This window comes from Syngnathus typhle, linkage group LG11 (assembly GCF_033458585.1).
Source record: "Syngnathus typhle isolate RoL2023-S1 ecotype Sweden linkage group LG11, RoL_Styp_1.0, whole genome shotgun sequence".
NCBI lineage: Eukaryota > Metazoa > Chordata > Actinopteri > Syngnathiformes > Syngnathidae > Syngnathus > Syngnathus typhle.
The window spans coordinates 12333997-12359677 of record NC_083748.1 but is presented as its reverse complement, the minus strand read 5'-3'; the positions used below and the strand labels follow the sequence as shown (position 1 = coordinate 12359677).

General features: G+C 47.4%; 1 protein-coding gene across 3 annotated transcripts; it reads left to right on the top strand.

Moving 5' to 3' along the window:
* Positions 1–1540: 1540 nt before the first annotated feature.
* mtss1 (MTSS I-BAR domain containing 1) lies at positions 1541–20669 on the top strand. 3 transcript variants are annotated; one of them, XM_061291230.1, is made up of 14 exons: positions 1541–2256; positions 7020–7081; positions 8180–8253; positions 11425–11509; positions 11864–11955; positions 12051–12125; positions 14793–14950; positions 15018–15125; positions 15364–15461; positions 15550–15625; positions 16756–16866; positions 17071–17221; positions 17350–17376; positions 17798–20669. In XM_061291230.1, exons 1-14 carry the CDS (start codon positions 2185–2187, stop codon positions 18847–18849), a joined length of 2241 nt encoding a protein of 746 aa, XP_061147214.1. In that variant the 5' UTR covers positions 1541–2184; the 3' UTR covers positions 18850–20669. The 3 variants fall into 3 exon arrangements, with proteins under 3 accessions (XP_061147214.1, XP_061147215.1, XP_061147216.1); XM_061291232.1 differs by lacking the exon at positions 1541–2256 and adding an exon at positions 5550–5812; XM_061291231.1 differs by lacking the exon at positions 17350–17376 and having other exon boundaries at positions 1542–2256.
* The last annotated feature ends 5012 nt before the right edge of the window (positions 20670–25681 follow it).

The window sequence follows — 25681 nt, the reverse complement described above, 5'->3', positions numbered from 1 at the left end:
GTCGGTGTTTGTGCGTTACCCAATTTATGAGTTTTGGGGATATCAGCTATCGTTACGTTAGGCCGATTGTGTGCTTGCTTTGAAAAACGTTGCATACATCAGAAGGAGGGGCTATGAATTCATCATGATGCACAGATTGTTTAATTCTTTACATTCTAGTTAATTATAGTACTATGTTTTTAGACTACAATATCATGGTGTGCAATTTTCATAAACCAAAAAAATACAATACACATTTTTTTGTTGAGCCTGGAGAGATGATTTTGATTATTATTGCAACCGAGACTAAGGATGGGCTGAAGTGGTTAAATTAAAAAAAATGTTAAGTATTATTTTTTAATACATCAATTATAAACAACACGGTAGAGTTAAAAAAAATAGCATGAATTATTTCAGCAAACCCTTTTTGTTGCGAAACGTTTGTCTCATCTGTACCCAAATGTATGTATCCAAAAAACACCAACAAAATACAACAAAACTCTTCCCATTACTGTTTCCATGGAAACCAGACTAGGATTTAGAAGGCCCCAGTGATTCAACACACCCGCGCTGGTTGCTATGGTGACACTGGGTAGTGAGTCAGCTTGTTGCCAAGCGATTACTCAGCAAAACACGCACAAACACGCTTAAATGCGCGCGCACACGCACGCGCGGGCACACGGGCACGGACGCACACTGCCTCTCCACTGTACAATGACTATACTGTAAAAGCTTTCTATTCTATTCTATTCTATTCTATTCTATTCTATTCTATTCTATTCTATTCTATTCTATTCTATTCTACCTAACAGTACTCCAGTCATTTTGATTTATTAAAATGAAAAATGGCTGATGACTAATAACTTGACTGACCGTTAAATCACATGTGTCTCCCCGCCCCTCCGGGACGCCCACACGTCTTTGCCCCACAAAAAAAAAAAACACTCTCCACCTTGCCCGGATACGCAACGTCAAACTATCAGGACTCATGACCGGATTCCACTTGGACTTCAAAATAAAACCACAGTCTCGACGTGAGAGCGGACACGGAGGGAGATGAAATAACACTGACACAAAACTCGATTAGGCAGCTCGGTGGTGCACTGGTTAGCACGTCACAGTGTGGAGGGTTCGATTCCACCTCCGGCCCTACCTGTGTGGAGTTTGCGGTATAGATAATGGATGGACTAAACTCGATTAACAAACAAATTAACGCTCTCGTAAATGAGGAGCTGTTATTATTATTATTATTATTATTATTATTATTATTATTATTATTATTATTATTATTATTATTATTATTATTATTATTATTATTATTATTATTATTATTATTATTATTATTATTATTACAAGGACCATCAAAACTCTTTCAGTCACCTTACTGAAAGGTGATCCGGATTGCTACTGTCATTTTTTTTGCAATTATTAGTACAACTGTACACTCTTCAAGGAACAATGACGATGCAATTAATGTTTTTATTTTGAAAATTCTGACAGGATGTACACTTTGTTGGCAGTGACTAGCTTGGGTGGGCCATGAAAACGACACGCACGCACACGCATGCACGTTACACGATCTTACACGGACGCGCGCTCCACTCTCACTAAAGAGCTAAGGAGGTGGGAGGACTCCCTGTCCGTTGGACGAGTGGAAGAAAAAAAAAAACGGCGTCTGAAACTCGTCACAAGGCAACGTCGACGCACCGCTGGGGAATAATGACACTTAATTATTGATTTCCCAAAAAGAAATAAAAGAATTAAAAGAAGAAGAAGGGGAAGGAGGACAGGAGAACGACGCAGAGGCGAAGAATCGGAGCGGTGCCATGTCGCCACTCGTAGTTACAGGTTGCTAGCGCAGTTAGCCACCTAGCCGCGGTTAGCTAGCCCTCCGTAAGCGACCAACTTTTCAGCGTTTCCCAAGCAAGCTCAGTCCGGCAAAATGTGCTATTTCCCGGGATGTTTATCCGCTTGGCCGGGGGCTAGCATCGGCTGAGTGTCTCATCTCCCTCCTCGTGTTTTTTTCCCCCTGCTGCACTTTTAGGGGCGGTTTGACGAAAAGTGGACTTTGCCCCACGGCTGGTGTAGTGTTAACCCCTTCCAAAGGCCCCCATTGATTCTACCATTGGGAGTATTCGAAAACTGTTTTTCTAAAGAAGACAAAGTTGGATTCACGTTCCCCTTTTTTTTTTGCCCGTGTGGAAAATGGATGCGGGCATAGAGAAGGAATGCAGCGCCTTGGGAGGTCTCTTCCAGCTCATCATGAACGACATGAAGGTAATCGTGTTGAAATGGCACCGAAATGACACTTTGGTGGATTTGAATGATCACAACATCAGGGGACATTGTTCAATATGTTCCGCGTTGTCCACGCACATTGTTGGCTTTTCTGTTTAGAAGCAACTCGAATAGTAAAATGTTTCTTTCAAGTAAAAGCAGTCGCTACTCACACGCTTGAAATTCATCTTTACTAGTTTACTTTTTAGTCATTGTATCACGTTTCAGACTCAATAATGTTAGTTTTTTCGACATATGGATGGATGGGCAGACGGGCGGACGTTGGTGCCCTGAGATACGAGTGTCCTTCAACCACTTTCTGCTTGGATTTTTATGCGTAAACTTGGTTTTGTCTAACTCGACTTCAAGTTTGACCTATAGTCGGCAATTATTCATGATTTACTCTTCAAACTCTCCATTGCTACTTCCAGTTAAAATGTACTGTCAAACTCAACCTAAAAAAATGACACTTTGTGTTTTCAACTTAAGCACATAGCTTAGCGTTTAACACAAAGCGACTTTTAAAGTCACGCACACTCAAAGTCACAAATAATCCTGTCGCTCTTTGATGATTGTGAGCCCAAGTAGATCGAAATATGATGATTCCGAACGTATTTGATTGCTGCCGCATTAAGTACTTGCGACATAGTGCTGCAACTAACATTGATAAATGTATATGAGGAGATACAAACGTAAAGTCCAGCAAGGTCTGTTTTTTTTTTCTCCAATTTTTGACACGCTGTAAGCTGCTGGACTTTGGTTTCGGTTATATTGAGTTTTCCAACTCCAGTTGGGCCATGTGAAAACGAGGGTCAAGGGTGGGCAATCAGGCGACCTGGTGCAGCGTGGCACGTGACCTCTCCATTGAGTCTTCTACCGTCTCGATTATGACATGATGACGACAAATGCGACGAGGCTTGCGTAACGGCGGCTCCTCAAATGACTCATTTTCACGAGACGATTTTCTCAACACCTGTTTGCTCAATTTTGCGTTTGATATCCGAGAGCTGCCTGACAAAGGAGAAGCAATCGAGCAGCTTCGAGTTTCGTGCCCATTGCCAAGCAATTTGTTGCTTACCTGATGGAACTTGTAGAGCTAGATGTGACTCACGTGTACCGGAACGCAACGAGGAAAAACTGTGTGTGTGTGTGTATGGGGGGGGGGCATCCATGGCGGTGTTCCAAGCATGGCATTGGCTCTCGCCTTCTGCCATGCCGGCAGTCCTATCCAATTAATCGGCCTCTCTGTCAGGATTAATCTCTCATCGGGGGCCGAGTTGACTCGATTGCTTTTGATCAGTCTGTCAGAAACCTGCCCGAGCTCGTCGGGGTCATTACACTAATTAGTCGCATATGCACACGCCCTGTTGACGAAGGAGCCGCGAGTTAATCCGCCGACTGCAGGTTCCTCCCGCAGTCCAAAGTCATGCAGTGTCGCTTAAATCAGGGGTCACCGACGTGTAGCCTGTTCCAAAAATAGCTCCTCGGTGGCGGCAGGTAACGCTGCAACACTGGCGCTCACCGTTAGCCCGTCTATGGCATTTTGTCGTGTTCGTTAACACTCAAGTGAGCGAGGTGAAGAAAGCGATGTGGTTTGCCAATGCTCTTGTCGACGACCGGCTTGAAGAGAAGAATTGCCGGCTGGCTGCCAAAGTGCTGCTTGTTGCCGTTTCAGATGGAGAAAAATGCGTGTGATTGACCAGACCAGCTAGCATGGTTTGCGACGGTAGCGCTAAAAGCGATGTCCCGCTAGGAGCCCACACATTAATGCTTTTTCGCTCCGCCGTCCATCCCTCGCTCCTTCCCTCCCGCCATCGGTGCGCCGCATCGCTCTCCTCTCGTTCCCGCAGTGTCGTTGGCGCTTCACAAGGATTCAATTTATGCTTGTGAGTTGTTTACTTGAAAGGAGAACGTCGCCCCCGACAACAGTCGACCTCTTCTTGCTGCTCCTCCTTGCCTCTTGACTGAAATTGAAACCTTGATGTGCGTGCGTGTGTGTGAGTAGAATGGCAAAAGTCTGACAACTGACTACTTGCCCACTGGAACCTTTGGATTGTTGTCTGGATTTGGAAGCAACCCTCCCCTTCCCGACTGTAAAACTTTACGAACTGTCGCACGAGTTCCAAACCAAACGAAGCACTGTTAATATTAAAATGTAAAACAAAACAAAGCAGTTAGTCGTGTCTTGAATGACATTTGCAAATTCAACTGCGTCAAGGTTGTGGTTTCACCCAATGTCCCAACCACGTTGTAACAAACCTGTTGGATCGTCCAGACAATCCCAGTCCGGATTCCTCTCCGAAATCAGCCGCCTTGTTCCGCATGATCCGTTTCAGGAGGATGGCGAGTACACGGCAAGGGATGGACGGACATGAGTCGACAGGTAGCAAGACGGATGAGTGACGCTCAATAGAGGGTGGGGTGCTGTGACACACCAACACACACACACGCACGTACTGCAGCGCTCCCGTTTAAAGGTTTAAAATGTTTAAAGTCATGGCGAGCTATCAGCGCAGTCGGGCGTGATGACGACGACTCATCCACGTTTAGACCTGAATCCACCCAGCTGATTGATCCAATGAGGAACATGAAGCAGTTCTGTGTCATTAGACTTCCTGAAACTGGAAGTCCGCACTAGTTTTGTGTTAAGAATCCTTGCACAAAGTCACATTTGTTGTTTGCTTGGGAGTCTTTCAGTCAGTAAATGAGTAAGAAGACACTTGAGGTTTGTTTCCACGAGGGTCGGAGAAAGCAAAGCCGCTCTATTTGAGCAGATGGCGATACGAGGCCCTGGTGACTTGAAAGCAGGCCTCGTCCGCAGAGACGTCGACATTGGGCAGTCTGCGCTCGATGAGTGTGCGACAGCGGCGTTCACTTCGGCAACAAGCTCATACTTTTGCGCTACGTCTCCAAAGAAACCATTAGCGTGATGTTGACACGCCCCCGTCCGTCTGCTTTGGCTCCTTTTGTCCCGCTCGGACTCAGCCAGCGCTGCTCAAACAAGCCTCTCAAGCTGCTGTTTGAGCAGCCGCGGAGTCTTTGAAAGCTCGCTCGGGCTCAGCGCGCATCGACACGCAGCTTGACGAAAAGGCGCCAGCAGATTGCGTTCATGATCTTCTCATTCTCCTTGGCCATCCCCCATCCTCCCTCGCTGAAAATGCTCCAAAGCTCTTCGCAAATGTTCCGAAACAACAAGACTGTGGTTTCTTCTCGTTTGAGCGCAGGGCTCCTCTCCTCGTAGCAGCCGGAGCTCCTCGCGGAGCAGAGTGGAAATAAGTGTCGCAGAACCCACAGTCGTGGCCTGACAACTTGATCAGGTCTTTGGATGTCGATGTTTTTGAACTGTGTTCACGGTCACAAGCTCATTTTGGCCTCAGGCAAGTTGCGCAGGTAGTCCGTCGCATCATCATCAATCGGGGAAAAGGTGCAGACTGAACTATAACTCGTGAAAAGGACTTTGGTTTTCGCACAGGCCTCGCCCATTGCCGCAGCATTGGCAGAGACCTGTGAACATTCCCGGCGGTCACGACAATCTCGGGGAGAATGTGAGGTTTAGGTGAGAAGTTGCCCGGGAAGCAGCTTGCTTTCCAACATTTGTTCTCTCTGACTGCTTTGTGCTAATTTTTCCAAGTTGGCATCGTGGACAACAAGATTTGCTGCTTCTAAATTGGAATTTTCCCCAGAAATTACTTTGTAGCAAAAGCGCAATGCAGGCGAGCCAAAAGTCAGGACTGGGGTGTCAAGTTTAACAGCCGCGACTCGCCTCTCATGACCGCTCGGGTCGGCACTTTCCCACGACCGTTTTAGACATTGCTGGAGATCGCCGTACAAAAGCCAACATGATAAAGTTCCGCTTTGTGTGAAAGGCACGGGGGAATTGATGAAAGGTCCAGTTTGCCTCTTCAGCGCTATTTTGTGACATTCATGGGAGAAAGAGACTCGAAAGACGACAAGCAAAATGGGGACACGTTCGAGGTGGCAGAAGAATTGCGTTATCGGCACAGCGCGAGACGCTTAAAGGCATTTCATCAGAGGTCAGATGGGTCGAAGAGAGTCGGTGGCGTTGTGGCGGAGCAGCTGGCGCGTCGAGCGCCCGCACTGCGAAAGGCGCCTTGGATGACATCATCCGTCAAACCGGGTTTGTGGACCCTGAAGGGCACGTTGCACTCCTGCGGCAAAGATGCTAACCTTGTCTGCTGTTTTCATATGAGCAGCTCGCCGGCTGCTAACTTGATTTTTTTTTTTTCTTATTCTCGACTCTGCTTCATTGTTGATTAGTCATCAACGATTTCAGATTATCTGAAGTTGAATTTTAAACTCCTCTGGCCACACATCCAGTGCCCCCCCCCCCTTTTTTTTTTTTTTTTTTTTAATCACTCACCGCCAAGGTATTTGCACCACTCCTCTACTAGCATGATTGCATCTGAGCGGCATTCTACCTATCCTCAAATTTTTGCTGAAACAAACTTTTTGCAGCGATATTGTGATAGTTAAATTGCTTGATTGTTGGACAGATAACCTTTTATGACAGTTACATGTGTAGTTGTAGGTTAATAGCTAATTGTTTGTTTTTTTTTTTTTTTTTAATCCTGGATAGGAGGAACCGGTTAAACTTTGCTCGCGCTATCCCCATTCCAAACATTTCAAACCTGGTTTGCCAGTTTTTGCCTGCTTTGTTTATTGTGTTGTTTGTATTGTTTGCTTTGAAATAAACTTGTTGCTGAGCGAAACGAGTGTAAACACCGCTGTTTGTTTTTCTGCAGGCCAGCTATCCCACGTGGGAGGACTTTGCCAGCAAGGGAGTCAAACTTCAGTCGCAGCTCAGGTACGCCTCGTAGCAAACTGACAGCAATGGCCGACACTCGTCATGTCACATCTTGCCCCTAAGTCCTTCCACCAGCAGGCTGGTGAAATGGTATCGTGTGTTCTAATATTGGAGCATTCGTACAACACGAAGTAAATAAATAATAATTTTGGGACCCAGAACGGTCGCCGGGCAGATGTGCTGAACGCTACCGTGCCGTGCCGCTACCTTTAGCATTTAAAAAACTTCAAAGATTGTGAAATGAGCCATCCCAGACTGGTTGTGAAACAGCAACCCAGGTAGCCATTTTGCTTCTTTGCTCTGCTTTACATGAGATCACGCACAGACACTGTCATCTGAGCTTCTCGGTTAGCTTTCCCAGAGTGATGGCCTTGTGTGTGTGTTTGCTCATGCAGCGCTAGAGTAGCATTCATAACCTAACACACAGAGCAGACAATAGGCCCATTGATGATAATGATGTGGCTTGAGCGGGTTTCCAGTTGCACAGCCGAACTGCCCTTTGAGAGTCTCTCATGTGGCTTTTAGCAGTCAGTCGTCCAATAACCGAACCACAGAGTGAGCAAGCTGCTTGATGTTGATGTCCTTGTTTGAGTCCCTTTGGCATCTTTGTTTGCTGCTGAGATGTTGCGTGTTCAAACTAGGCAAAGAGCAGCAAGCGTTCCCCTCACTCGTCGTTTTTTACTCCAGCCACTCGCTGCTCCTCTAGCAGGCGATAAGGGCTTGGCTGTGCGGTCGCTTCATTTCAAACCAACATCTATCCAGTTTGATTAAATAAGTCCGCTTAAGTTGCTAAGGAGAAATGTCAATAATCTTTATTTGAGAATCTTTCATTTCCTGCCAAATCTAATGCTCGCCATGTTTGAGCATCATTCAATTGTTCCCTCTGAATACAAAAGAGAAGTATTTTGTTCCCTTCCTCGACACAAATCAGTTCCGACACGGTGCCCGGCCGTTACACCCGTTCCTCTTTTTTTTTTCAATTGCAATTACACCTGGGTGTCCTGAATGACGACTGGTTGCAACGGCATTTTGATGTGTTCCATTTGCTCCGTATGTGGGTCAGTGTTAAAAGCGTTTGTTGTCTGTCGCACTATTCAGGACCACCATCCTGGTGACGGGTGCCTTCCTGGATGCTTTTCAGAAGGTTGCGGACATGGCGATGGGCTCCAGAGGTAAACACAATCACATCTGTCTGTCTGTCTGAAGCAGAAAGAGCTTCTCCTGCGCGCTGTGTTGATTCTCCAGTTGCGCATGGGGAGCTCTGAGCTGTACTCTTAAGACGCTCGCTGCGATTATGTAAGAGCAGTTGGTATTCAAATGAAATCCAGCATGTGGGCGGGAGGCCCAGCGGCAGAGCCAATCGTGGCCGCTCCCTTCCAAGGACGCAGCAGCAACAGCAGCAGGCCTGCGCCGTCACGCCTGAATGTTTTGCTCCTCAAATGTAATGGGATGACATCACAAAAAAACGCAGGCAGGCACACTTCCACTTTCAGGGGAAATGATGCTCGTCTTCATCACGGTGTTCAGATTCTGACGTCGTGTGACAATCGCCGCTCGCCATTGAGCAGCTTCAAATGGCTACTGAGCTGACACTGGAAGAGTGTTTACAAGTGGACGTCCTTGGAAATGTGTGGACAAATCTGAAATAGTGTGATTCTTGCAAAAAACTTTGTAGCATCTTTGCTGGGTTTTAAAGGCTCATCACTCGTTATGAATTGTTATGAGCGAAGAACAAAGGAGGCTTTTGATTTTTTTTTTAAGACGTCTTCTTGCGAAAACACTGACTCGAGGCACTTAAACGGGTCACGCTGCCCAACGTGTGTGTCGTCACTGGGAGCCCGAGAGCGTTTCTGAAGACGCGTCTTTAGGTCACGCTCAGAACATCACGAGACTGATCAATCGAGCTCAAGCAAAACAAGATTAACGCTTGTAAAAATCGAGGTTTTGTTTTGCCGATTCACTAGCTTAACGCCACGTCATGTTTATTTTCAAATGATGAAACCCGTTTGATTTATTTTTGCGAGGCAGGCAGAATCCAGGAAGAGAGAAAATCAGTAGCACGTCCTCAACCTCGCGTCAGTGTCCTTCAAAGTGTGGAAAATCTCGAACATTCTGGTTCCAACTGTGGCCCGGCAACTCCTCTTGCCTTGGCGCCGCTCGCAAAGAGAACCGCTGGCATCTGTTAGCTGTAAGCTAAGTGTTAGCCGGGATCATGGGGGCCTTCGCACGTGTGTACGTGTTGCCCAAGCGTATTCGCCCACCTGTGTGTGTGTGTGTGTTTAGACAGCTGCCTCCTCCTCCGTCCTTTGGGCCGCTACTTCAGCTCGTCAGCTGCTTTGTCCAACCGAGTGTGTTTGTCCAATAGCAGCGCAACAGCTGACTTGCACAAGGGCGACTTTTGCGTGGGTCTCATGGCGAGCCTCGAAGGCCAACTTGAGTGACCGTTTGCATGCGATGGGGAATAAAGAGCCACTGTCCCAATTTGCCCGCTCATCAATATCGATTGGTGGTCACAAATAGAAGCTGCGAGGCGGCGCCGTGTCTGTTTCACGCTGGATGATGTCACGTGGCTCTCTGGGCTCCATGCGAGCGGTTTTGTGGCTCGGCTGATGATATCGCTGATTGACCTGGGCCTTCTAGGCGGGCATTGTTAAGACAAAAATGATCGGTAGAGTGGGAAGCACCAGATTGCAAAACAAAAAGCACCAGATTTCATAAGACTTGTCATCGTCAGATGATTTAAAAAAAAAAAAAAAGTGTTCTTCCTCCTTGCCTTCTGCGGTATTCCCGCATGACTCATCACCATGGCAACCCAGGAGCGGTTGACATCTTGGCATCACGAGGCTTTCTTTTTTTTTCCTCCCCAAAAGCAAACACGCATGCTGACAAGGTGCTGACGGGCCATTATGGAAGTTTCCTAACGTCCGTGGCTGAAGGACAACAATAACTTCATCCCAAAAAGCCGGTCAATTAATCAATAAGTGGTTCAATACAAGCAGACGGGAAGATTGATGAGGTTTTGCGCACGCGGAAACCACTCTGCGAGTTGGGCCACAGCTGTTGTTGAATGAGTCCCATTATGAGCCAGGCCAGGCCGCCGGAAAAACGCAGCTTCGGCGAGGCTGCCCAACACTCTGGCCTCTGTCTTCTTCTCTTAGAAGGCAAAGTGGAAATGACGAGCGCAGCTTATTTTCCGTTCACCTTTACGTGCGCTTCCGTTCAGCAGGCCGGCGAAGGGCACGAACACGCGGGCGAGGCTCGCGTTCGTCCATGTCGTCCAACGGCAAAAATTCAATTGTCAAGTATCCGTTTGCTTAGAGACTCTACTTAAGAGCCATCATTTTATTTTCCTAATGGGTCATTACCACAATGGTGTGTCTCTTGCCGCAGTGACAGGGGATCTTTCCAGTGGACACAGCTAATTGTGGAAATCTGCGCTTGTTAATTGCCTGCAGAAGACACATAATGGTCGCAACGCACTTAAAAGATAGTTCATTCATTTATTTATTGATTTTAATATTCTTGTTTTGTTACTTGACATGACCTGAGCACGCCAGGGCACGAGCGCAGCTCCCCATTTGCATTCTGTGCGCTTTATAATCAACAGCAACACACGGGAGGGGAAAACGCTCGATGTTGCTGTCCCATGACAAACGGCGTGCTTGTTTGGATGGCCTGGAGCGGAAAATGGGCTCTGTGCACCGGGCGGGATTCAAACGGCCGCAGTCACTTTTATTATGGCTCGAGTGTGACAGGGAGGGGAAGGGTGCCTCGTCACACCTTGCAGCAGGCTTTGGGTGTAGCTCGTAGGAGTGAATTGCTCTATGTTCACTGATGTCACTTCTTGTATTTGCCTGGCGCCTTTGCATGAACGCTCTCATTTGCCCGAGTTGTGCCGCTTTCAGTCGGGTTTCCACCCCCTCTGGATTTTACACGATTCCATCTATGAGTCAGCAGTTTTTTTCCCCTCGTGTTCTTTCGTTATTCCATCCAGCCCGCTTGGTTCAATGTTGCACTGCCTGTTCTGAGTTCATAAAAGACGACGTGCCGATAAAATGTGTGTTTCTCATAAATGTATTGCCTGCATTTGTGTTAAGACGCTCTCGCAAGCCTCCATTGTTACTTTAAAATTTGAATGGCTGCCTCGCCCTTAAGTTACTCATTACACAATGAACCGATTAATTAATATCTACAATCTAGTTCAGGGCAGCCTCCATTTTTTTTTTCTTCAACTGACGCATTAAAACTAACATTGGTTCACAAACTGCCGTAAATAATTTCAAATCCATTTCAAAGCACAAAAGACCACTTGTCGCATCTCATGGGTGCTTTTTGTTTTGCAGGTGCCACCAAGGAGATCGGCTCGGCGCTAACCAGGATGTGTATGAGACACCGCAGCATTGAATCCAAACTCAAGCTTTTCACCACGTAAGACACGCACACGCTGTTGTGCTTGTGACGTATTCAAACACCCGAAGGCAAATGAGGAGACACAAAAATGCGTCCGCCACCTTTTCTCTCATTGCGGGAATGCCAGACGGTGACGTCTGCTCCTATCAAGAGGAGGCTTGTCATGAGTTGACATGCGCGAGGGCAGCACACCCCAAACGCTTAGCTTGCGCAACAGCCTCAACTTTAAAGTGTAGTCATGCATCAACTTTGAGTGGCTCGATCAAGGTCGGCAATTCCCGCACTACGGAAAATGGCGACCAGGCATTTCCATGTCATCTTCTGTAAAACGACCAAAAGGTGATTCACCAAGACGTCTTTTGCCCTCCCCAGAGCACTGTCAGAAAGTCTCATCACACCGTTGGAGTTGAAGATGGACGAGTGGAAGAAAGTGGCCACTCAGCTGGACAAAGATCACGGCAAAGGTTTGCCAGCCGGCCACGGAAAAAGTGCCTGCCCGCTCCACTCCGCAACGCCGCATTCACGCGCATACATGTGCATGTATTTCTTCTCGTTTCAGAGTATAAAAAGGCGAGGGCAGATATTAAGAAAAAGTCATCGGATACTGTCAAACTGCAGAAGAAGGTCAAAAAAGGTAGGATGGAAACAGAGCTTGTTTGATGGCATTGATTAAAAAAAAAAAGTATGCTAAGTTGTGGGGGAAGGAAGGTATGCTGATAAAACATATCATCCATAACTTCTCCCTTCCTTCATGGTGGACCAAAGAAATGTCCCGATACGGATGTGACACATCAACACATCACTCAGACAACCTCCCATGACATTTTTTAAAACATGACGGCGTCTTTTCCAGGACAAAAATACTATCCAAAAAAAAGTTACAATTCTTACATCATTTATTATTATGATGAATTCCAATTTTTGTGGCTTCAAATGGCGCCGCCTGACCCTGTGAGTAGCGTGGGAGTCAGCCAGTGAAATCTAGGAATTTGAATATTTGACTCTGGAGGGTTTTGCTTAATCTCTTGTGGAAGGAGACTCCCGTGACACACCCGGTGATCACCATGGCAACACCAGGCCACGCGATCCCCCAAACCGAAGATTATCACTTGGCAGAATATAAGATTGCCTACGGCCTTTTATGATCGTAGCAAAGAGGCAACGCCCCAGCACATGTTCAGACACACGCTCTAGCACACGCAACACACACACACACACACACACACACACACACTTCGCATACCCAATGAGTGAAGCTGCCGACCCTCCCAAGGTAAATGCAACTCGTTTCAGCCATTGGCTTTCGGCACGGCGGGTATATTTTGTGATTCAATGTGGTTATGCTTCGGCATAGGAAAAGATTTTTGCAGGTTCTTCCGCAACGGAAGTGATTCATTGACAGTCGGGCCAACCCGAGAAAAGCGTGCTTGCTATTGCATACAGTGGACATCCCTACTGCTTTGTTTCTTTTAATCATTCCAATTTGACAAGGTCGTAAACACTCTGTCTAATGGTCTTTTGACTTTGAAGGGACGATGCAAGCAAGTTTTTGTGCTGCATTACTTCCCACCGCTGCTCTCAGGCACTCCTGCCGTTTTGCATGTCAATTTCTTTGCCACTGCGCCTCGGTCGGTTCACTTCAGTTCATTCATGATAGGGCTTGGGCGAAAATATAATTACGGAGCGTTCCGCGTTTGCGTGCGCGTCCACGAGCTCTATCATTATGCGGTATGCGACCACTTCAGATGGCGTCTCAAGTTACTCGTAGCGGGAGGCAGATGATGGGAGGAGATGAGGGTGCTTTAAAGGTGGCGGGCGCTGTGCGTTACTGCGACGAGGTCAGACTTTATTTGTGAACTCTCAAGTGACGTGAGAAAGGGCGAGAAAGCCTGCAAGTACAAAGTGTGACCCCGGGCTGTCGTCGCCCAAAGACGAGCGAGCGTGGAGCTGGGCGCAACACGCACAGAAAGCTCGCCGTCCTCCATTTTGTGTCCGTGTGGCTCGTTGCGATTGATCTGCTGAGATGAGACTGCCCCGACATACCTTCTAGTTATCGCTGTCGATTGTCATTTAAGGGCGCCCCAGGCTAGTAGTCAGTCCCCCATTGTGCGTGCGGGTTTCAGGAATGCAGACGGACTGGTTTTAGGTGCGAAGAAAGTGCTTCTCAAGCATGGCCTTTTCTTGCCTACTGCTGCTTTCTCTCAAGTGCCGCAGGCTGTTTACGCTCACTCTAATGGCTTTCTTTAAACTGTTGGGAATCGAAACCGACGTGGGCGTCACAAATTCAAATAGCTGCAATATTATTTATTGCGCAGTAAACACTCACACAAACCATAGACCCGATTTGGACATTTTCACTTTTAAAGGTGCTCTCACTTTTGTGCCCGCAGCTTGCACGTTGATGACTGTGTGTTGAGTTATTTTGAGGGGACAGAAAATTTACGGTTAGTTAAGCTCGACACTGACGGCTTCAATCTGGAGCAATTACAATCTCCGTTTCACCCCGCCCCCTAACCCCCCAACCCGCCCCTTTTCTCGCGGAACATTTCATAGTGTGGTTTTTCTGTAAAATGGTTTTACCTCATGCAGCGTAGCAGGAGTCATGTTCCACCATTCATGTCGGTGTATTGTTGCCATTGCCAAGTCACAGCCACACATTGTGCGTGTGTGTCTGTGGAGGGGCGTCTGTGGAGGTCAGACCTCAGGCAGACTTGGCGACATGGAGCTTCTGTTAGCTATGTGAAAACGATCTCACTGACCCAGCGGTGCACCCGTACGCAGACACTGTTCAGCAAAAATGTCTGCTGGCTCTGTGCTCGCACATGCGAGGTTGGGTTGCTCTATAAATTTCTGAAACGGCCGACGACTGGCGTACAATCACACGCATAAGAATAAACCGGGAAGACAAAGCAGCTTGCTCGGTGGCCCCACTAAAGCAACGATTCTCAAACTGGAGTCCCCAAGCCATCGCTTGCACATCTGCATGCGAATAAAACAAACCCACTCGTGCAAATCGGAAAACATACGATTTCATTGCGACGTGTATATAAAGGTTTTCTCACGGCGACTCTTGTAGCAAACGAATCCCTTTGACGCAATTTCTCCAGAACAACCTAGAAGCCAATTCAAAATATGGAAAAACAGAGTACACTGCCCTCTGCTGTCACTTTGTGAGACGCATACTTAAAAGCGACCGTTTTTTTTTCTCAGTACGTGGACCTGTGGGAATTGTTGAGCGCATCCGTGCGCATGCATCAGTTAGGAACGATAAAAGCACCGCCTTTTGCGTGTTTGTCTTCAGGCAAGGATGCTGTGCGCGGGCAGCTGGACAGCGCACTGCAGGACGTCAACGTGCGCTACGCCGTCCTGGAGGAGACTGAGAAGAGGGCCGTGTGCCGGGCGCTCATTGAGGAGCGGGCGCGCTACTGCACCTTTGTCACCATGCTGAAGCCAGTGCTGGTCAGTGTTTTGCGTGCGCGCACCTCTGCCTCCCATGTGCTGACGACGGTGCCACTGTGCCATTTAGGACCACGAGATCAACGTGCTGGGTGAGGTGACCCACCTGCAGACCATCCTGGACGATCTCACCCTACTGACAGCCGAGCCCAACAAACTGCCACCGGCCAGCGAACAGGCACGTGTGTCCTCCTTGTTTCAGTATTTTTTCTCTCTCTTTGAAACCAAAGAGCAGTGGACATGGCGCCACCTGGTGGAATGTTGAAGTTGTTGGTCATCAGAGGCGTTTTGGTCTTTGTGTTGAATGCAGAGGGTGCGAAAGCGGTGCAACACGACACTGAGCCGTGTGCTGTATTTCACATGGCCACATAGGGTGAATGGCCGGTTCTGATTGTGAGTTTTCTTCCTTTTCTCAGGTGATTTTGGACCTTAAAGGTTCTGACTTCAGCTATACCTACCAGACACCGCCGGCCTCTCCCAGCAACACGCTGTCCAGGAAGAGCAGCGTCAGCAGGTGACACGCTCGGACTTAACTTAATTTCACCTTTTTTTTTTTTTTTTTGGTGTGGCCTTTAACACTCTTTTGACTTTTCTTTGATTAGCTACCAGTCTGGGTCGGTGCGGCACGTCCCTTCCTTGGACTCTATCAGCTGTGCTGTGGACGGCGTGCACATCCAGGTAACGGCAACTCGCGCCATGTGTGGAAAATGAACATTTCTATGCTCGCTGACTTCACAAAGTTCAATGACCATGCTTGCAGCTGCCAAGTTTTGTCTTTTTCTCCTAGAGGCTTTTGGTTGACTTTCATAGTGTACCACTTTTGGGGGCATTTAGGAGCATTGGGTTTGTTTATCTTCCAACCGTTGGTGTCATCCACGGATTTAGTGCAACTTGATCCACATGATTGTTTCTTAAAGGAGATAATGTAAGGCTACACAATTTATCGGATTTATCAAAGTCATCCATGGCAAAGGAAGAAAGTACTGGGAAAATGGAGATTAGACCATCGTTCCTCAAAATGGATCAGAATCTGTTCATAAGACTTTTTTTAAATTTTTTTATTTGATGTTCACTCAAAGTCGAATTCTGGAGAACTTGGGAGAATCCACTGCTTACCCAATAGCACACTCACTAATGTTTGACTAAATGGCTGTTCCAAAATGAAAGGTCCAAAAAGGACACGCTGCTTCTCCTGTGTGCAGCAGCGCTCCTGCCGCTATCTTCCCATGGGCAGCGCCGAAAATGGCCGCTCCCTCAGCGAAGGGAGCGCTCCCTCTCGCGCCCGACAGGTTGGCCGTGCTCGCTGCGGTTACGCCGGCCGTCGCCCCCCGCCGGGCCGCCGCGTCAGCCGCCGGGATATGACCACTGTGAGGCGTACTCACTTTCTCCCTTTTTGTGGTGTGGTGCATGGTGGTAGCTGTCCGCCCCATCGCATCGGCCTCCCACCGTCTGTGCGTTGACCTTCACTTCCACCCTTTCATTTGCAGTTAGTCATCCAAAATGAAAGAGTCTGCCATTTTGCTTGGTTACCTTTCAATCTGACACACACAAAACATTGAGCAACTATCAGTTTTCCAATTTTGAGGCTCAAATCAAGAATATGTCAAATTGACTGTGACTTTTTCATTTTTGTTGGTTTGATGTTTCATTAAGAATGAATATTTGCATACAAAGCAATCACGCCACCGGCATTTGTGACATCGGGGCGCATCCCAATTTTTGGTCTCATTCCCCTGCTGCATTTAGCATCATTGTCGTTTTGTTGTTCAGCGGGTCATCAAGCTAATGTTTGTGTGCATGTGTGTCAGGATGCAGTGGGCTCCACCAATCAGCTGGCTTCTGCCGGCCTGAGTGGCGAGAACGGCCTCCTGGCGCCTCCTCACAGCGAGAGGGCCCGCGCTATGTCTACGTCTGGCCAGGTACTTTATGTGCATGCACACTCACACAATAGCTGTGCCTCATGACAATGCACAGGCAAACATCTTGAGTAAATCAGAAAGGTAAAGGTTTGCTGCTGATAGAGCCTAGACAAAATTACTCCCAGAGTATGTGTCATCGAGATGAAACCCCCCCCCCCCCCTTTCCAAAAATTAATAACGCATTGTTCACGTTGGTCTGTTCAGTCGTGTTCTGCCCGGGATCAGCTGGCCCTGACTCTGGGTGCCTTGACGGCGGATGCACCGCGTAGCAGCCGTGACTCACTGCACTGCTCCAGCGGCTACAGCACGCAGACCACCACGCCGTCCTGCTCCGAGGACACTATTCACACGCACGGTGAGGAGCGCACGCGTGCACGCCACTTTGAGTCGCCCTCGCCACCGTCTGGAGCCCTTTTCGGTCCGTCATTTTGCTTTTGTTTTCTTTGCTTAAAAAGAATCCCTCCTTCCTTCCTTCTTTTCCAGCTGTAAAGAGAGAGCCTCCCCTCTATGGTAGGTCTCTGTTTGTTTTCCTTTTCCTTCCTCCTCATCCTGCTTGCATCCTCCCTTTTCTTCATCTTCAGTTTAATGAGCTTGGGTCTCAATTGACTTGCACTTGAAACCACGATGAATGGAAATGGCATGACTCCGCTTCAATCTCCGTTTTCAATCTTACCCTTTTAGTTCAAAGTATTCAAAACAAAAGTCGGATGAAGTGCAATTAGTGTACGTGCACGCCGCCGTCGACTGTGTGTCAGATGCGCCCTGGCCGCTTGACAGCTGAGGGCACTGCATTACCTTGGTTCCGTGGGAAAGGTTACTTGTGGCTCTTTTCAAAAGTAGCCACATTTGTTATTTCTTCTAGCAAGTTCAACTTTGCAAAGAGCACAAAAGTGCCCCGATGTCACTCGTGCGTCTTGTTCTCCCTCTCCAGTTGACTACGAGTCAATTTCCCTGCACGGGGACAGCGACTCCATCTCCCTGCACCACCTGTCGCACGGCGGCAGCGGGGGCGGCGCCGCCCAGTCAGACTTCGACAAGTCCTCCACCATCCCCAGGAACTCTGACTTGGGCCTACAGTACCGGAAGTTTGCCCAGTCCAAACGTCCCGCCTCCACCGTCAGCCTGCTGGCCGAGACGGAGCTGACGGGCGGCTCGCACACGGCCACCATCCGGCGCAAGCCGTCTACCAAGCCCGCGTACCGACGGGGCACCATCAGCGGCGGCGTGCCCATCCCCATCTGCACGCCGCAGGTCCCGGCGGGGGCGACGACCCGGGGCAGCGACGAGAATGTGTTCTCCGCGACCTCAGGAGGAGGTTTCGGTTACAATAAACTCTTCGCTTCCACGCAGAGCCTCAGCGCTCTGCCGCTGTCCTCCACCTCATCATCCTCGTATTCGCCATACTATCAGCTGGTGCCTGGTCAGATGCCCATCCCGGTGCCGGTGCTCACCGTTCCGCCAGAAGGTGCCGTTGCCAAGCAGCAGCATCTGCAACAGCTCAACCATCAGGCGCAAATGCAGCAGCAGCAGCAGCAGCATCTGCAACAGCTCAACCACCAGGCGCAAATGCAGCAGCAGCAGCAGCATCTGCAACAGCTCAACCACCAGGCGCAAATGCAGCAGTTTCACTACGAGCAACAGTTTCAGAAACAGAACCGGCCCCAGATCAACAGTCAGGTTCAGTTCCAGGCCCGAGTCCAGTTTCAAAACCAGCAGCACAGACAGAAGCTCTTCCAGCAGCAGAAGCCCCAGCTTCAGGCCTCCCATGCCCAGCGAGAGGACTCCATCCCAGGCTACTTGACTCAGGAGCAGAACTCACTGCTCTCCAGCCGGGACCAGGACCTGGACCAAGATCTGGACGTCCCGATGCAAGCGAGGGGGGACATGGACATGCTGAAGCTGATCAAGGGTGTGAAGCTCAAAAGGACCCTGACCAACGACCGCTCGGCCCCCCTGCTTCCCCCGCCCGTCAATCACAATTGAGACGTTGCTTGCCTGATTTGGGCCTATTTTCTTTCTGCCTTTTGTTTCACTTGACGGTTCTCCTTTTTGACCAGGACATGGAAATCTTGTTAGTTAGTCGGCTGGCAAAGTCACAGCAAATTTCTCGAACGTTATCTGTAAATGTCCACAAGGAGTGAAGCTTTGGCATTCAGCTCCCCAATTTCACATGCGAGGGCAGTACCTAATTTTCGTTTGTCGATGTTAAGAGTTGGTCACTCTTATTTTGGCTTGCACAATGCAAAAAAAAAAAGCTTTAAGTTCTTTTTTAAGAGCCAACTTATTTTTTTTTTAAATCTTTAACAGTCATTTACTTGAACCCTGTGAATTCATATGGAAAGTTCAACTTGGAAAAAAAATCCTGGAATTTTGGAGTCTATTAGTTAGTGAGGGGTCACTTCCTGCTTGCAAGAATTCTGGCTGTCTGACCTGGGTGCGCTTGATGCGCTTCTCCCAATTGGCTCAGCTTTCTTTAGATAACCGCCATGAATGACACTTGGGCCTACTTTAGTCGCTTGTATTTTCAAATCCATTTTCTTTTATTTTTCAATGCTGATCTTTCCAACAGTAATTCAATGTTGACTGAACATGAGGACTGCGAATAAGTTGGAGGAGAAGGAGCTGAGTCAGCGGAACAGAATCCTCCCAGTTGAGCTGTAGTGCTTAATTTTTGAAGTGTAGTTTTATTCTTTGTGGACTTTCATAGCGGGGCTATGAGGAGGAAAGCTCAAAATGTTCCCGTTGCTTTACTCTTTTTGGCCGCATGATGGTGCTCTTTGCTTTTGGGATCGAGTTCAGGGTTAGAGAAGCTTTTATTCAGTCCATGCAACAATTCTATGAAAAAAAAAAAGTTCCTTTGAGGTGTTTTAGAATACTCGTTGTTTTTAATTTAGTATAAGAAAGTCAAAATGGTAAAAAAAAAAGATTTTTTTGTGTGCCTCTTATATGCTGTGCAGGTTTGGCGAATTGACTTTTAGTCTTTGTTGGACGTTCAAGTTTTGATTTCTGCTCTGGCCGGTGGTCGCCACGGTTACAGCTCAAATGGCTTTCGCTTGTTCTGTCTGGGTGTACATATTCTTTTAGAAATATCTGTACATGCATATTGTATTTTTCTGCATCGGCTCCGTCAGGTATGATGGCGACGTGCTATTTTTGTAGAAGATCCTTAAAATGTCCTAGCAAGGGCACCAACTAATAGAATGTACTTTTTTGGTTATCTTTTTTTTTTTCCTTCCTCTCTAGTGCCGTCACGCTCCTCGCGTGTCATCACATCATAATTATATTGAGAGTGCTCATCCAAAAAAATACTGCTGTCTTTTTTTCATCCTCACTTGTCCGTGTATTTGTGTGCAGCGGAGATGTGCTTCATAAATCACGTAAATCGTTAAATGCTAGAGATGAATAGTAAAATAATTGAGGCACAATGGAGGTCGCCGCTTGTGTTTGCTGTCCAAAGAAATCCAATATGATGTCAGAGGATCAATGGAGGGCCGTTGCTGAAGAAAGAGGAGTTAAGAACTTTCATTGTTGAGGCTTGATTTGGAAAAAGGTGTCCATTCTTGTTCACTTTATTTTTTATAAGTGCATAGCAAACATGATTAAAAGCTAGAAAATGCTACTTGTTACAAGTATACGTCTAATTTTTGGAATGATGAAACACCCGTGTGTTTTTGAATTGAAATTGAAAACAAAGGCCTCAATATTGTAATTAGGTTGTGTATTGAATTATTTCTGGAGGTTTTGGTTGATGATTAAACATGGAGCGGGTCACGCTGCCCCATGAATATTTGAAACAAACACAACAGGAGAGTTGACTCATTGATTCTTGATTCCCAGTCAAGGTCGTTCTAAGAGGATTCGAAGCGCGTAGAATTAGTCTATGCCCCCCCCACCCCCCACCGGTGAGGCCATTTTGTTAACTAGCTCTCCTATGACTTTAGAAAGTGAACTGAGAGGATTTCTTGCATCATTATAATGTTCAGGCATCTCTAATGATGTGACCTTTTCCTGTGTGAGCAGCGTGTCCATCAATAACAGCGATGACAACAGGTGGATTGACTCACCTCTGCTTTTGTTGTGCACTGACGCACCTCTTTTCTCTCAGGTAACACACACACACACACACACACACACAAGCTGATGCTGACTCATCATCATAACGGCGGCCCCCTCCACTTTCCCTTAAAATAGCAACATCCAATCTTCTCTAATGGATGTTATGATGCACTCAGCAGGAGCCAGACCAAACCGTGTACAAGTCTAATCGCCTCATTACGTCACGTGTACAAAAATTTCCCGGGCATCATTTTGGGTTACTGCACATACTTTATTTACTTTAGAAAAAAACGCCACCCAAAGCGTGATATCATAAAAAGCAATATGGCCCAAATCCTCCAGCTGCTTTTGCCACCTGGGCCATTCCAAGTGTCTTATTACTTTTGAGCCTCTAAAGTAGGCGGAACATGGTTACACAAATGAATAGTGCTGGTCCTGGTGTCAATGCCCTCAGATTAAAGCCCGGTGAGCTGAATTGAGTGTTTTCATCAAGTACTTTTGTACTACATTAGTACAAATATTGCAGAGACTTTGCGGCCACCACATCATCTGTTCCGGTAGGCCACCTAAAAAGATGTGATGGGCCAGATTTGGACCCAGGGTCTTAGATTGGACGCTTTTCCGGCCTTGTCATGGAGAGAAAGTGATCACAAGCAGACACGCTCATGCATATTGGGAAAGTGAGTCACGGCTGGCCCAGATCGGACCAGTGACTGACTCAGCGGCCACGTCACGGTGACTCGGCACAAATGTGGCTGCCGCTTGTTGCAGTCACATTGCACCAGCTGATCGTGCCTGCTCGCACCAGAAGGGGGCGCAGCACACCGTGACGCAACTCGTGAGAAAAGCTTGAAGCCCTCGCAGCACACTGCAATGGCAATTTTTTTTATTGTGTAGTGTATTTGAATAGTTTTAACAGCACTTCACTTTTTCACTGTTTCCAAAATGAAACAAATATTTTTTTTGCCCTCAAAATCCAACACGGGACTTTTCATAACAGCGATGTAAACTTTTTTTTAACTCACACAACTTTGACCTTTGACTTCAATTCCTGCCGCATTTTTGTTCTTGTTGTGTTTGCTGCCATAAAAGACTCCAGTAGAGCTCACGAGATGCCCCTATCACACAGCGGGTGGCGGCGGTGCTAACGAACTCAAGGTTAGCTGATAATCGAGCCGCTCTTGCCCCCACCACCAGTTATCACTAACCAAACAGTGGCGGCGAGACCAAAAGGAAGCAGAAGGCCGGGCGCGCTGTGCAAAGACTTGAGGGAGATAACGTGTAAAAAGCAACCAATCAAACTAACTGATGTTTCTACTCGCTCTTGAGATCCAAGAGCAGAGGTGCTTGGCAAAGTTGCCCTTTGAATGTCAAGGTGGTTGTGGGCATCACCTTGACGACCGACGCACGGCGGCGTTGTGTGGACGCATCATGGTGTTGTGTGGAATGTTCACAACGTGATGCTCTTTGGCACACCATTAAACAATGCAATGTCATGTTGTATGATTAACGCTAACATTGTTTAATATGATTTTACTTCCGTACAAGCCTCGCCTCAAGTAGATGCCGCCTCCTATCTACAATTGAGTAAAAAAAAAAATCTCCGAGCCTCTTTTTGAGTCAAGGCCTAGATGAATGTGTAACGTACAGTTTGTAAAAGAGTTTTACTTTCTCAGATGGTGGTTTCGGTGAGCGTGGGCGGTTTGTGTTAAAGGAAGGGGTGGCAGTGGGGGGTAGATTTATGCACGGCCGTGGCAACTACCCCGCTGAACTTTTGTACCCGCTGCGTGCTTCCTCGCTGACGACAGTGGCGCTAGTCACGAGGAGAGGAAAAAGCCCGCCAAAGTTCCGAGCCTCTCAGCCAATGGGCAAGTGGCGGGGGCGGGGTCTAGTGTGTGCTTGTGTGTGCGTGTGACCGCTGCAAGAAGTGACTCAGTGAGGCTGAATGAGTCTGACTTGTTCCACTGAGCACACTTTTTGACTCAATCAAAACTTCTCTCTAGTTTCCATACGGAAAGTTCTAACATTTACTGCATCATCATCTTACCCAGCTGTCGGGTATGCAAATTGATGTGCCTTGGTGGATTCCCGTGACCTCTTTACTTAACAACGAGCAGCAGTTTGGCACAATTATTTAAAAATGATTCTTCAAGCAAATTTGCCACTCTCGGTTGACGTTTACTTTTCGCTCAATGCTAACAAATAATGGGAAAACACCATATAGACCAGCTAAGGCATTTAAGTTATGTCACCTCAGATAGCCAACATAATACTCACTGGCATATATTCTTTATCCTCTGCGAGTCTTGCAGATAACCAATTTACTAACAGTAGCTGTGAAACTCTTCTTTTCAGTCCTCGTGACTGTTTATACTGCCCTTGGTGGAGAAGTTAGACACGCTAAAAGGTTTCTTGTGAATTATCATGCGCAACCCCTTGAAGTCTTTCTATTCTGTTTGTTACTTTTATTACTAAGGCCTGAGCAATATGGATTTCTTCACGCGATTTGGCCGTATGAAATTCCGAAAGCTTAGCGTTAGGGTAGGTCGCGTTGACTTTTGACTTAAGTAAATATCAAGCTCGCCAGGTTAGTTAAGGTTACGTTTAGCTAAGGATAAGACGCTACTTGAAGAAATGACCTTTCACTGTTCACGCTTGTTGCCGTGCTGTTTTTTTTTTCCCGCCGCCGGCGTGGTCGGAGGAGCGCCCGCTTGGCCTCCCGCCAACTGCGCATTCCACCGAGAGGGAGCGCACACGTTCAAAGGCACCCGACTAGAGGAAGGAACCACACACGCTGGCGGCACTTTTTCATTCACAAATGACTGTGTGTGCATGGGTACTTTGGCCATGAAAGGAAACACTTATGGTGGTCTGCTCACCTAGCATTTACACTTTTAACGCTAACGACATTTAGCTGACGTACACGTGTAAAAAGAAATTGAACGAAAGCTGCAAAATGAATGCAACAAATACTCGTAATTATGGATGTAATAACCGTTTTCCTTTTAAAAATAGTATTATTCATATGGAGCCAATTATGACATTGTAGTTTTTATTTATGAATTAACAAATGTTTTCATTTTCTAATGCGTGAATTGAAAAGAACCTTTTTTTTTTTTTAAATAACACACGCGCACACACACCCACACACACTGCCTGTTGCGGCAAAGCAAACACTTTGTCTTTCAGTGGAAGGTGCGTCCAAATGATACACATGCATGCTTGACAACTTGCGTTACATATTAACGCACACAAGCGAGAGTGCAAGTGTGTGTGTGTGTGTTTAAAACGACACTACCGGCAGAAAAGGCACACTGACACATGTTCACACACTTTCACTCCACATGCACACAAAAACACACGCACGCACTCACACAAGCAACTTGGGGTATTTTAAGGACCCACTTGATGGTCAGGAGTCTTATGTGAGGCTGCCAGCCAGGCTCACTCAGCAAAGAGGGAAGACTCAATAGCGCCGTTTCGTGGAAAATGTCGTTGGACATGGGAAATCCAAGTCACACCTCAGCTGCAAGATAAGCCCCCTCGCCCCACCCACACTGCCCCACCTCACACTCACTCACAAACACACACACATACACACGGTGCGTTATCACCTGCTTGTCATAAACCATGTTACGTTATGCAAGGCCATACCAACAAAAATCCACCTTGGTATCCACCACTGGAATTCTTTTGAGAATTCAGCCCCTAGTGGGAGTTGCACAAGAAATTTGGTCGACCTTTCTACCGTAAGTGGGCCCACAAAAAAGGATCAGGAGCAAAGCCTGAGAAAGTCTGACGCTTGGCTTGAAGTGGCCATTTTGCCTTGGACACCACGTTTGAAAAGTTGCGGAATTCTGCCGTTTTGTTTTGAAGCGTCACCTCGAAAGATGACCCACTTCCAGAGAGCCAGGGACCCAAGTCTTGGTCCAAAGTGACCTTGATGTCTCAATGAGGAGCAGCGAAAATGGGGTCAAGGGTCGACACAAGATATGAGACAGGGGTCAAGAAGGGTCACATTCAAGCGGCTACCTTTTGAGAGCGGCTGGACGAGGGAAATGTCTTGCAAATCTTTTGGAGCGACCGCCTTCGCTTTCACACAGGGACGCAGCATCTGGCAAGTGGATGGGTGCGCTGACGATTGCTTCCAACACAAGTGGGCTGAAGTTCACAACCTTTCTGGCAAAGGTCGAAAATGGCAGCTTTAAGATGATCACCTCCTCACTTCGTGCCAGTGTCGTGGAAATGGCGACTTTGAAGGGATGGAAAGTTACGACGGAAAGGGCCTAAACGCAATACCTCGTGTTGAACTTTGAACTTGAGAACAAAGACCATCATTAAGGAACCTTCACATGACACACAGCGAGGAAGACATCGTTTCCTGCACGCGCACACACACACAAGCTCACACAACGGGGTCATCACTGATTCCTTTTGTTCCGGATCGTTCAGGCCCGGACACAATTGTGTGTCCTTTTCTTTGTGTGTGTGTGTGTCGAGGGATTTATACTACCAAAATAAAAGTTGCCGTATAGGAACCCCCTGCATCGCAAACGCCCCGGCCCGGGGCCCTACCCATTGCCCTCGATGCCCCCACCCCAATATGTCGTTTTCCCGTGCCACCGTCATGTGAATGAAAGCTTGTTGCTAACATCATCGGGGGGAAAATGAATGTTCTGGTAGCTTAACTCTTTTTTTCAAATGAAAGAAAAAACAGAGCGAAGCATAAGAAAGCATTTCACTCGTGTGTGTGAGGGCA

Bases quoted from the DNA above. Each gene is read 5' to 3' on its own strand.
- mtss1 (XM_061291230.1), top strand. From the start codon at position 2,185: ATGGATGCGGGCATAGAGAAGGAATGCAGCGCCTTGGGAGGTCTCTTC. The intron at 11,956-12,050 runs GTTTGCCAGCCG...TTCTCGTTTCAG, and splicing joins GGACAAAGATCACGGCAAAG to AGTATAAAAAGGCGAGGGCA. The intron at 15,626-16,755 runs GTAACGGCAACT...CATGTGTGTCAG, and splicing joins TGGACGGCGTGCACATCCAG to GATGCAGTGGGCTCCACCAA.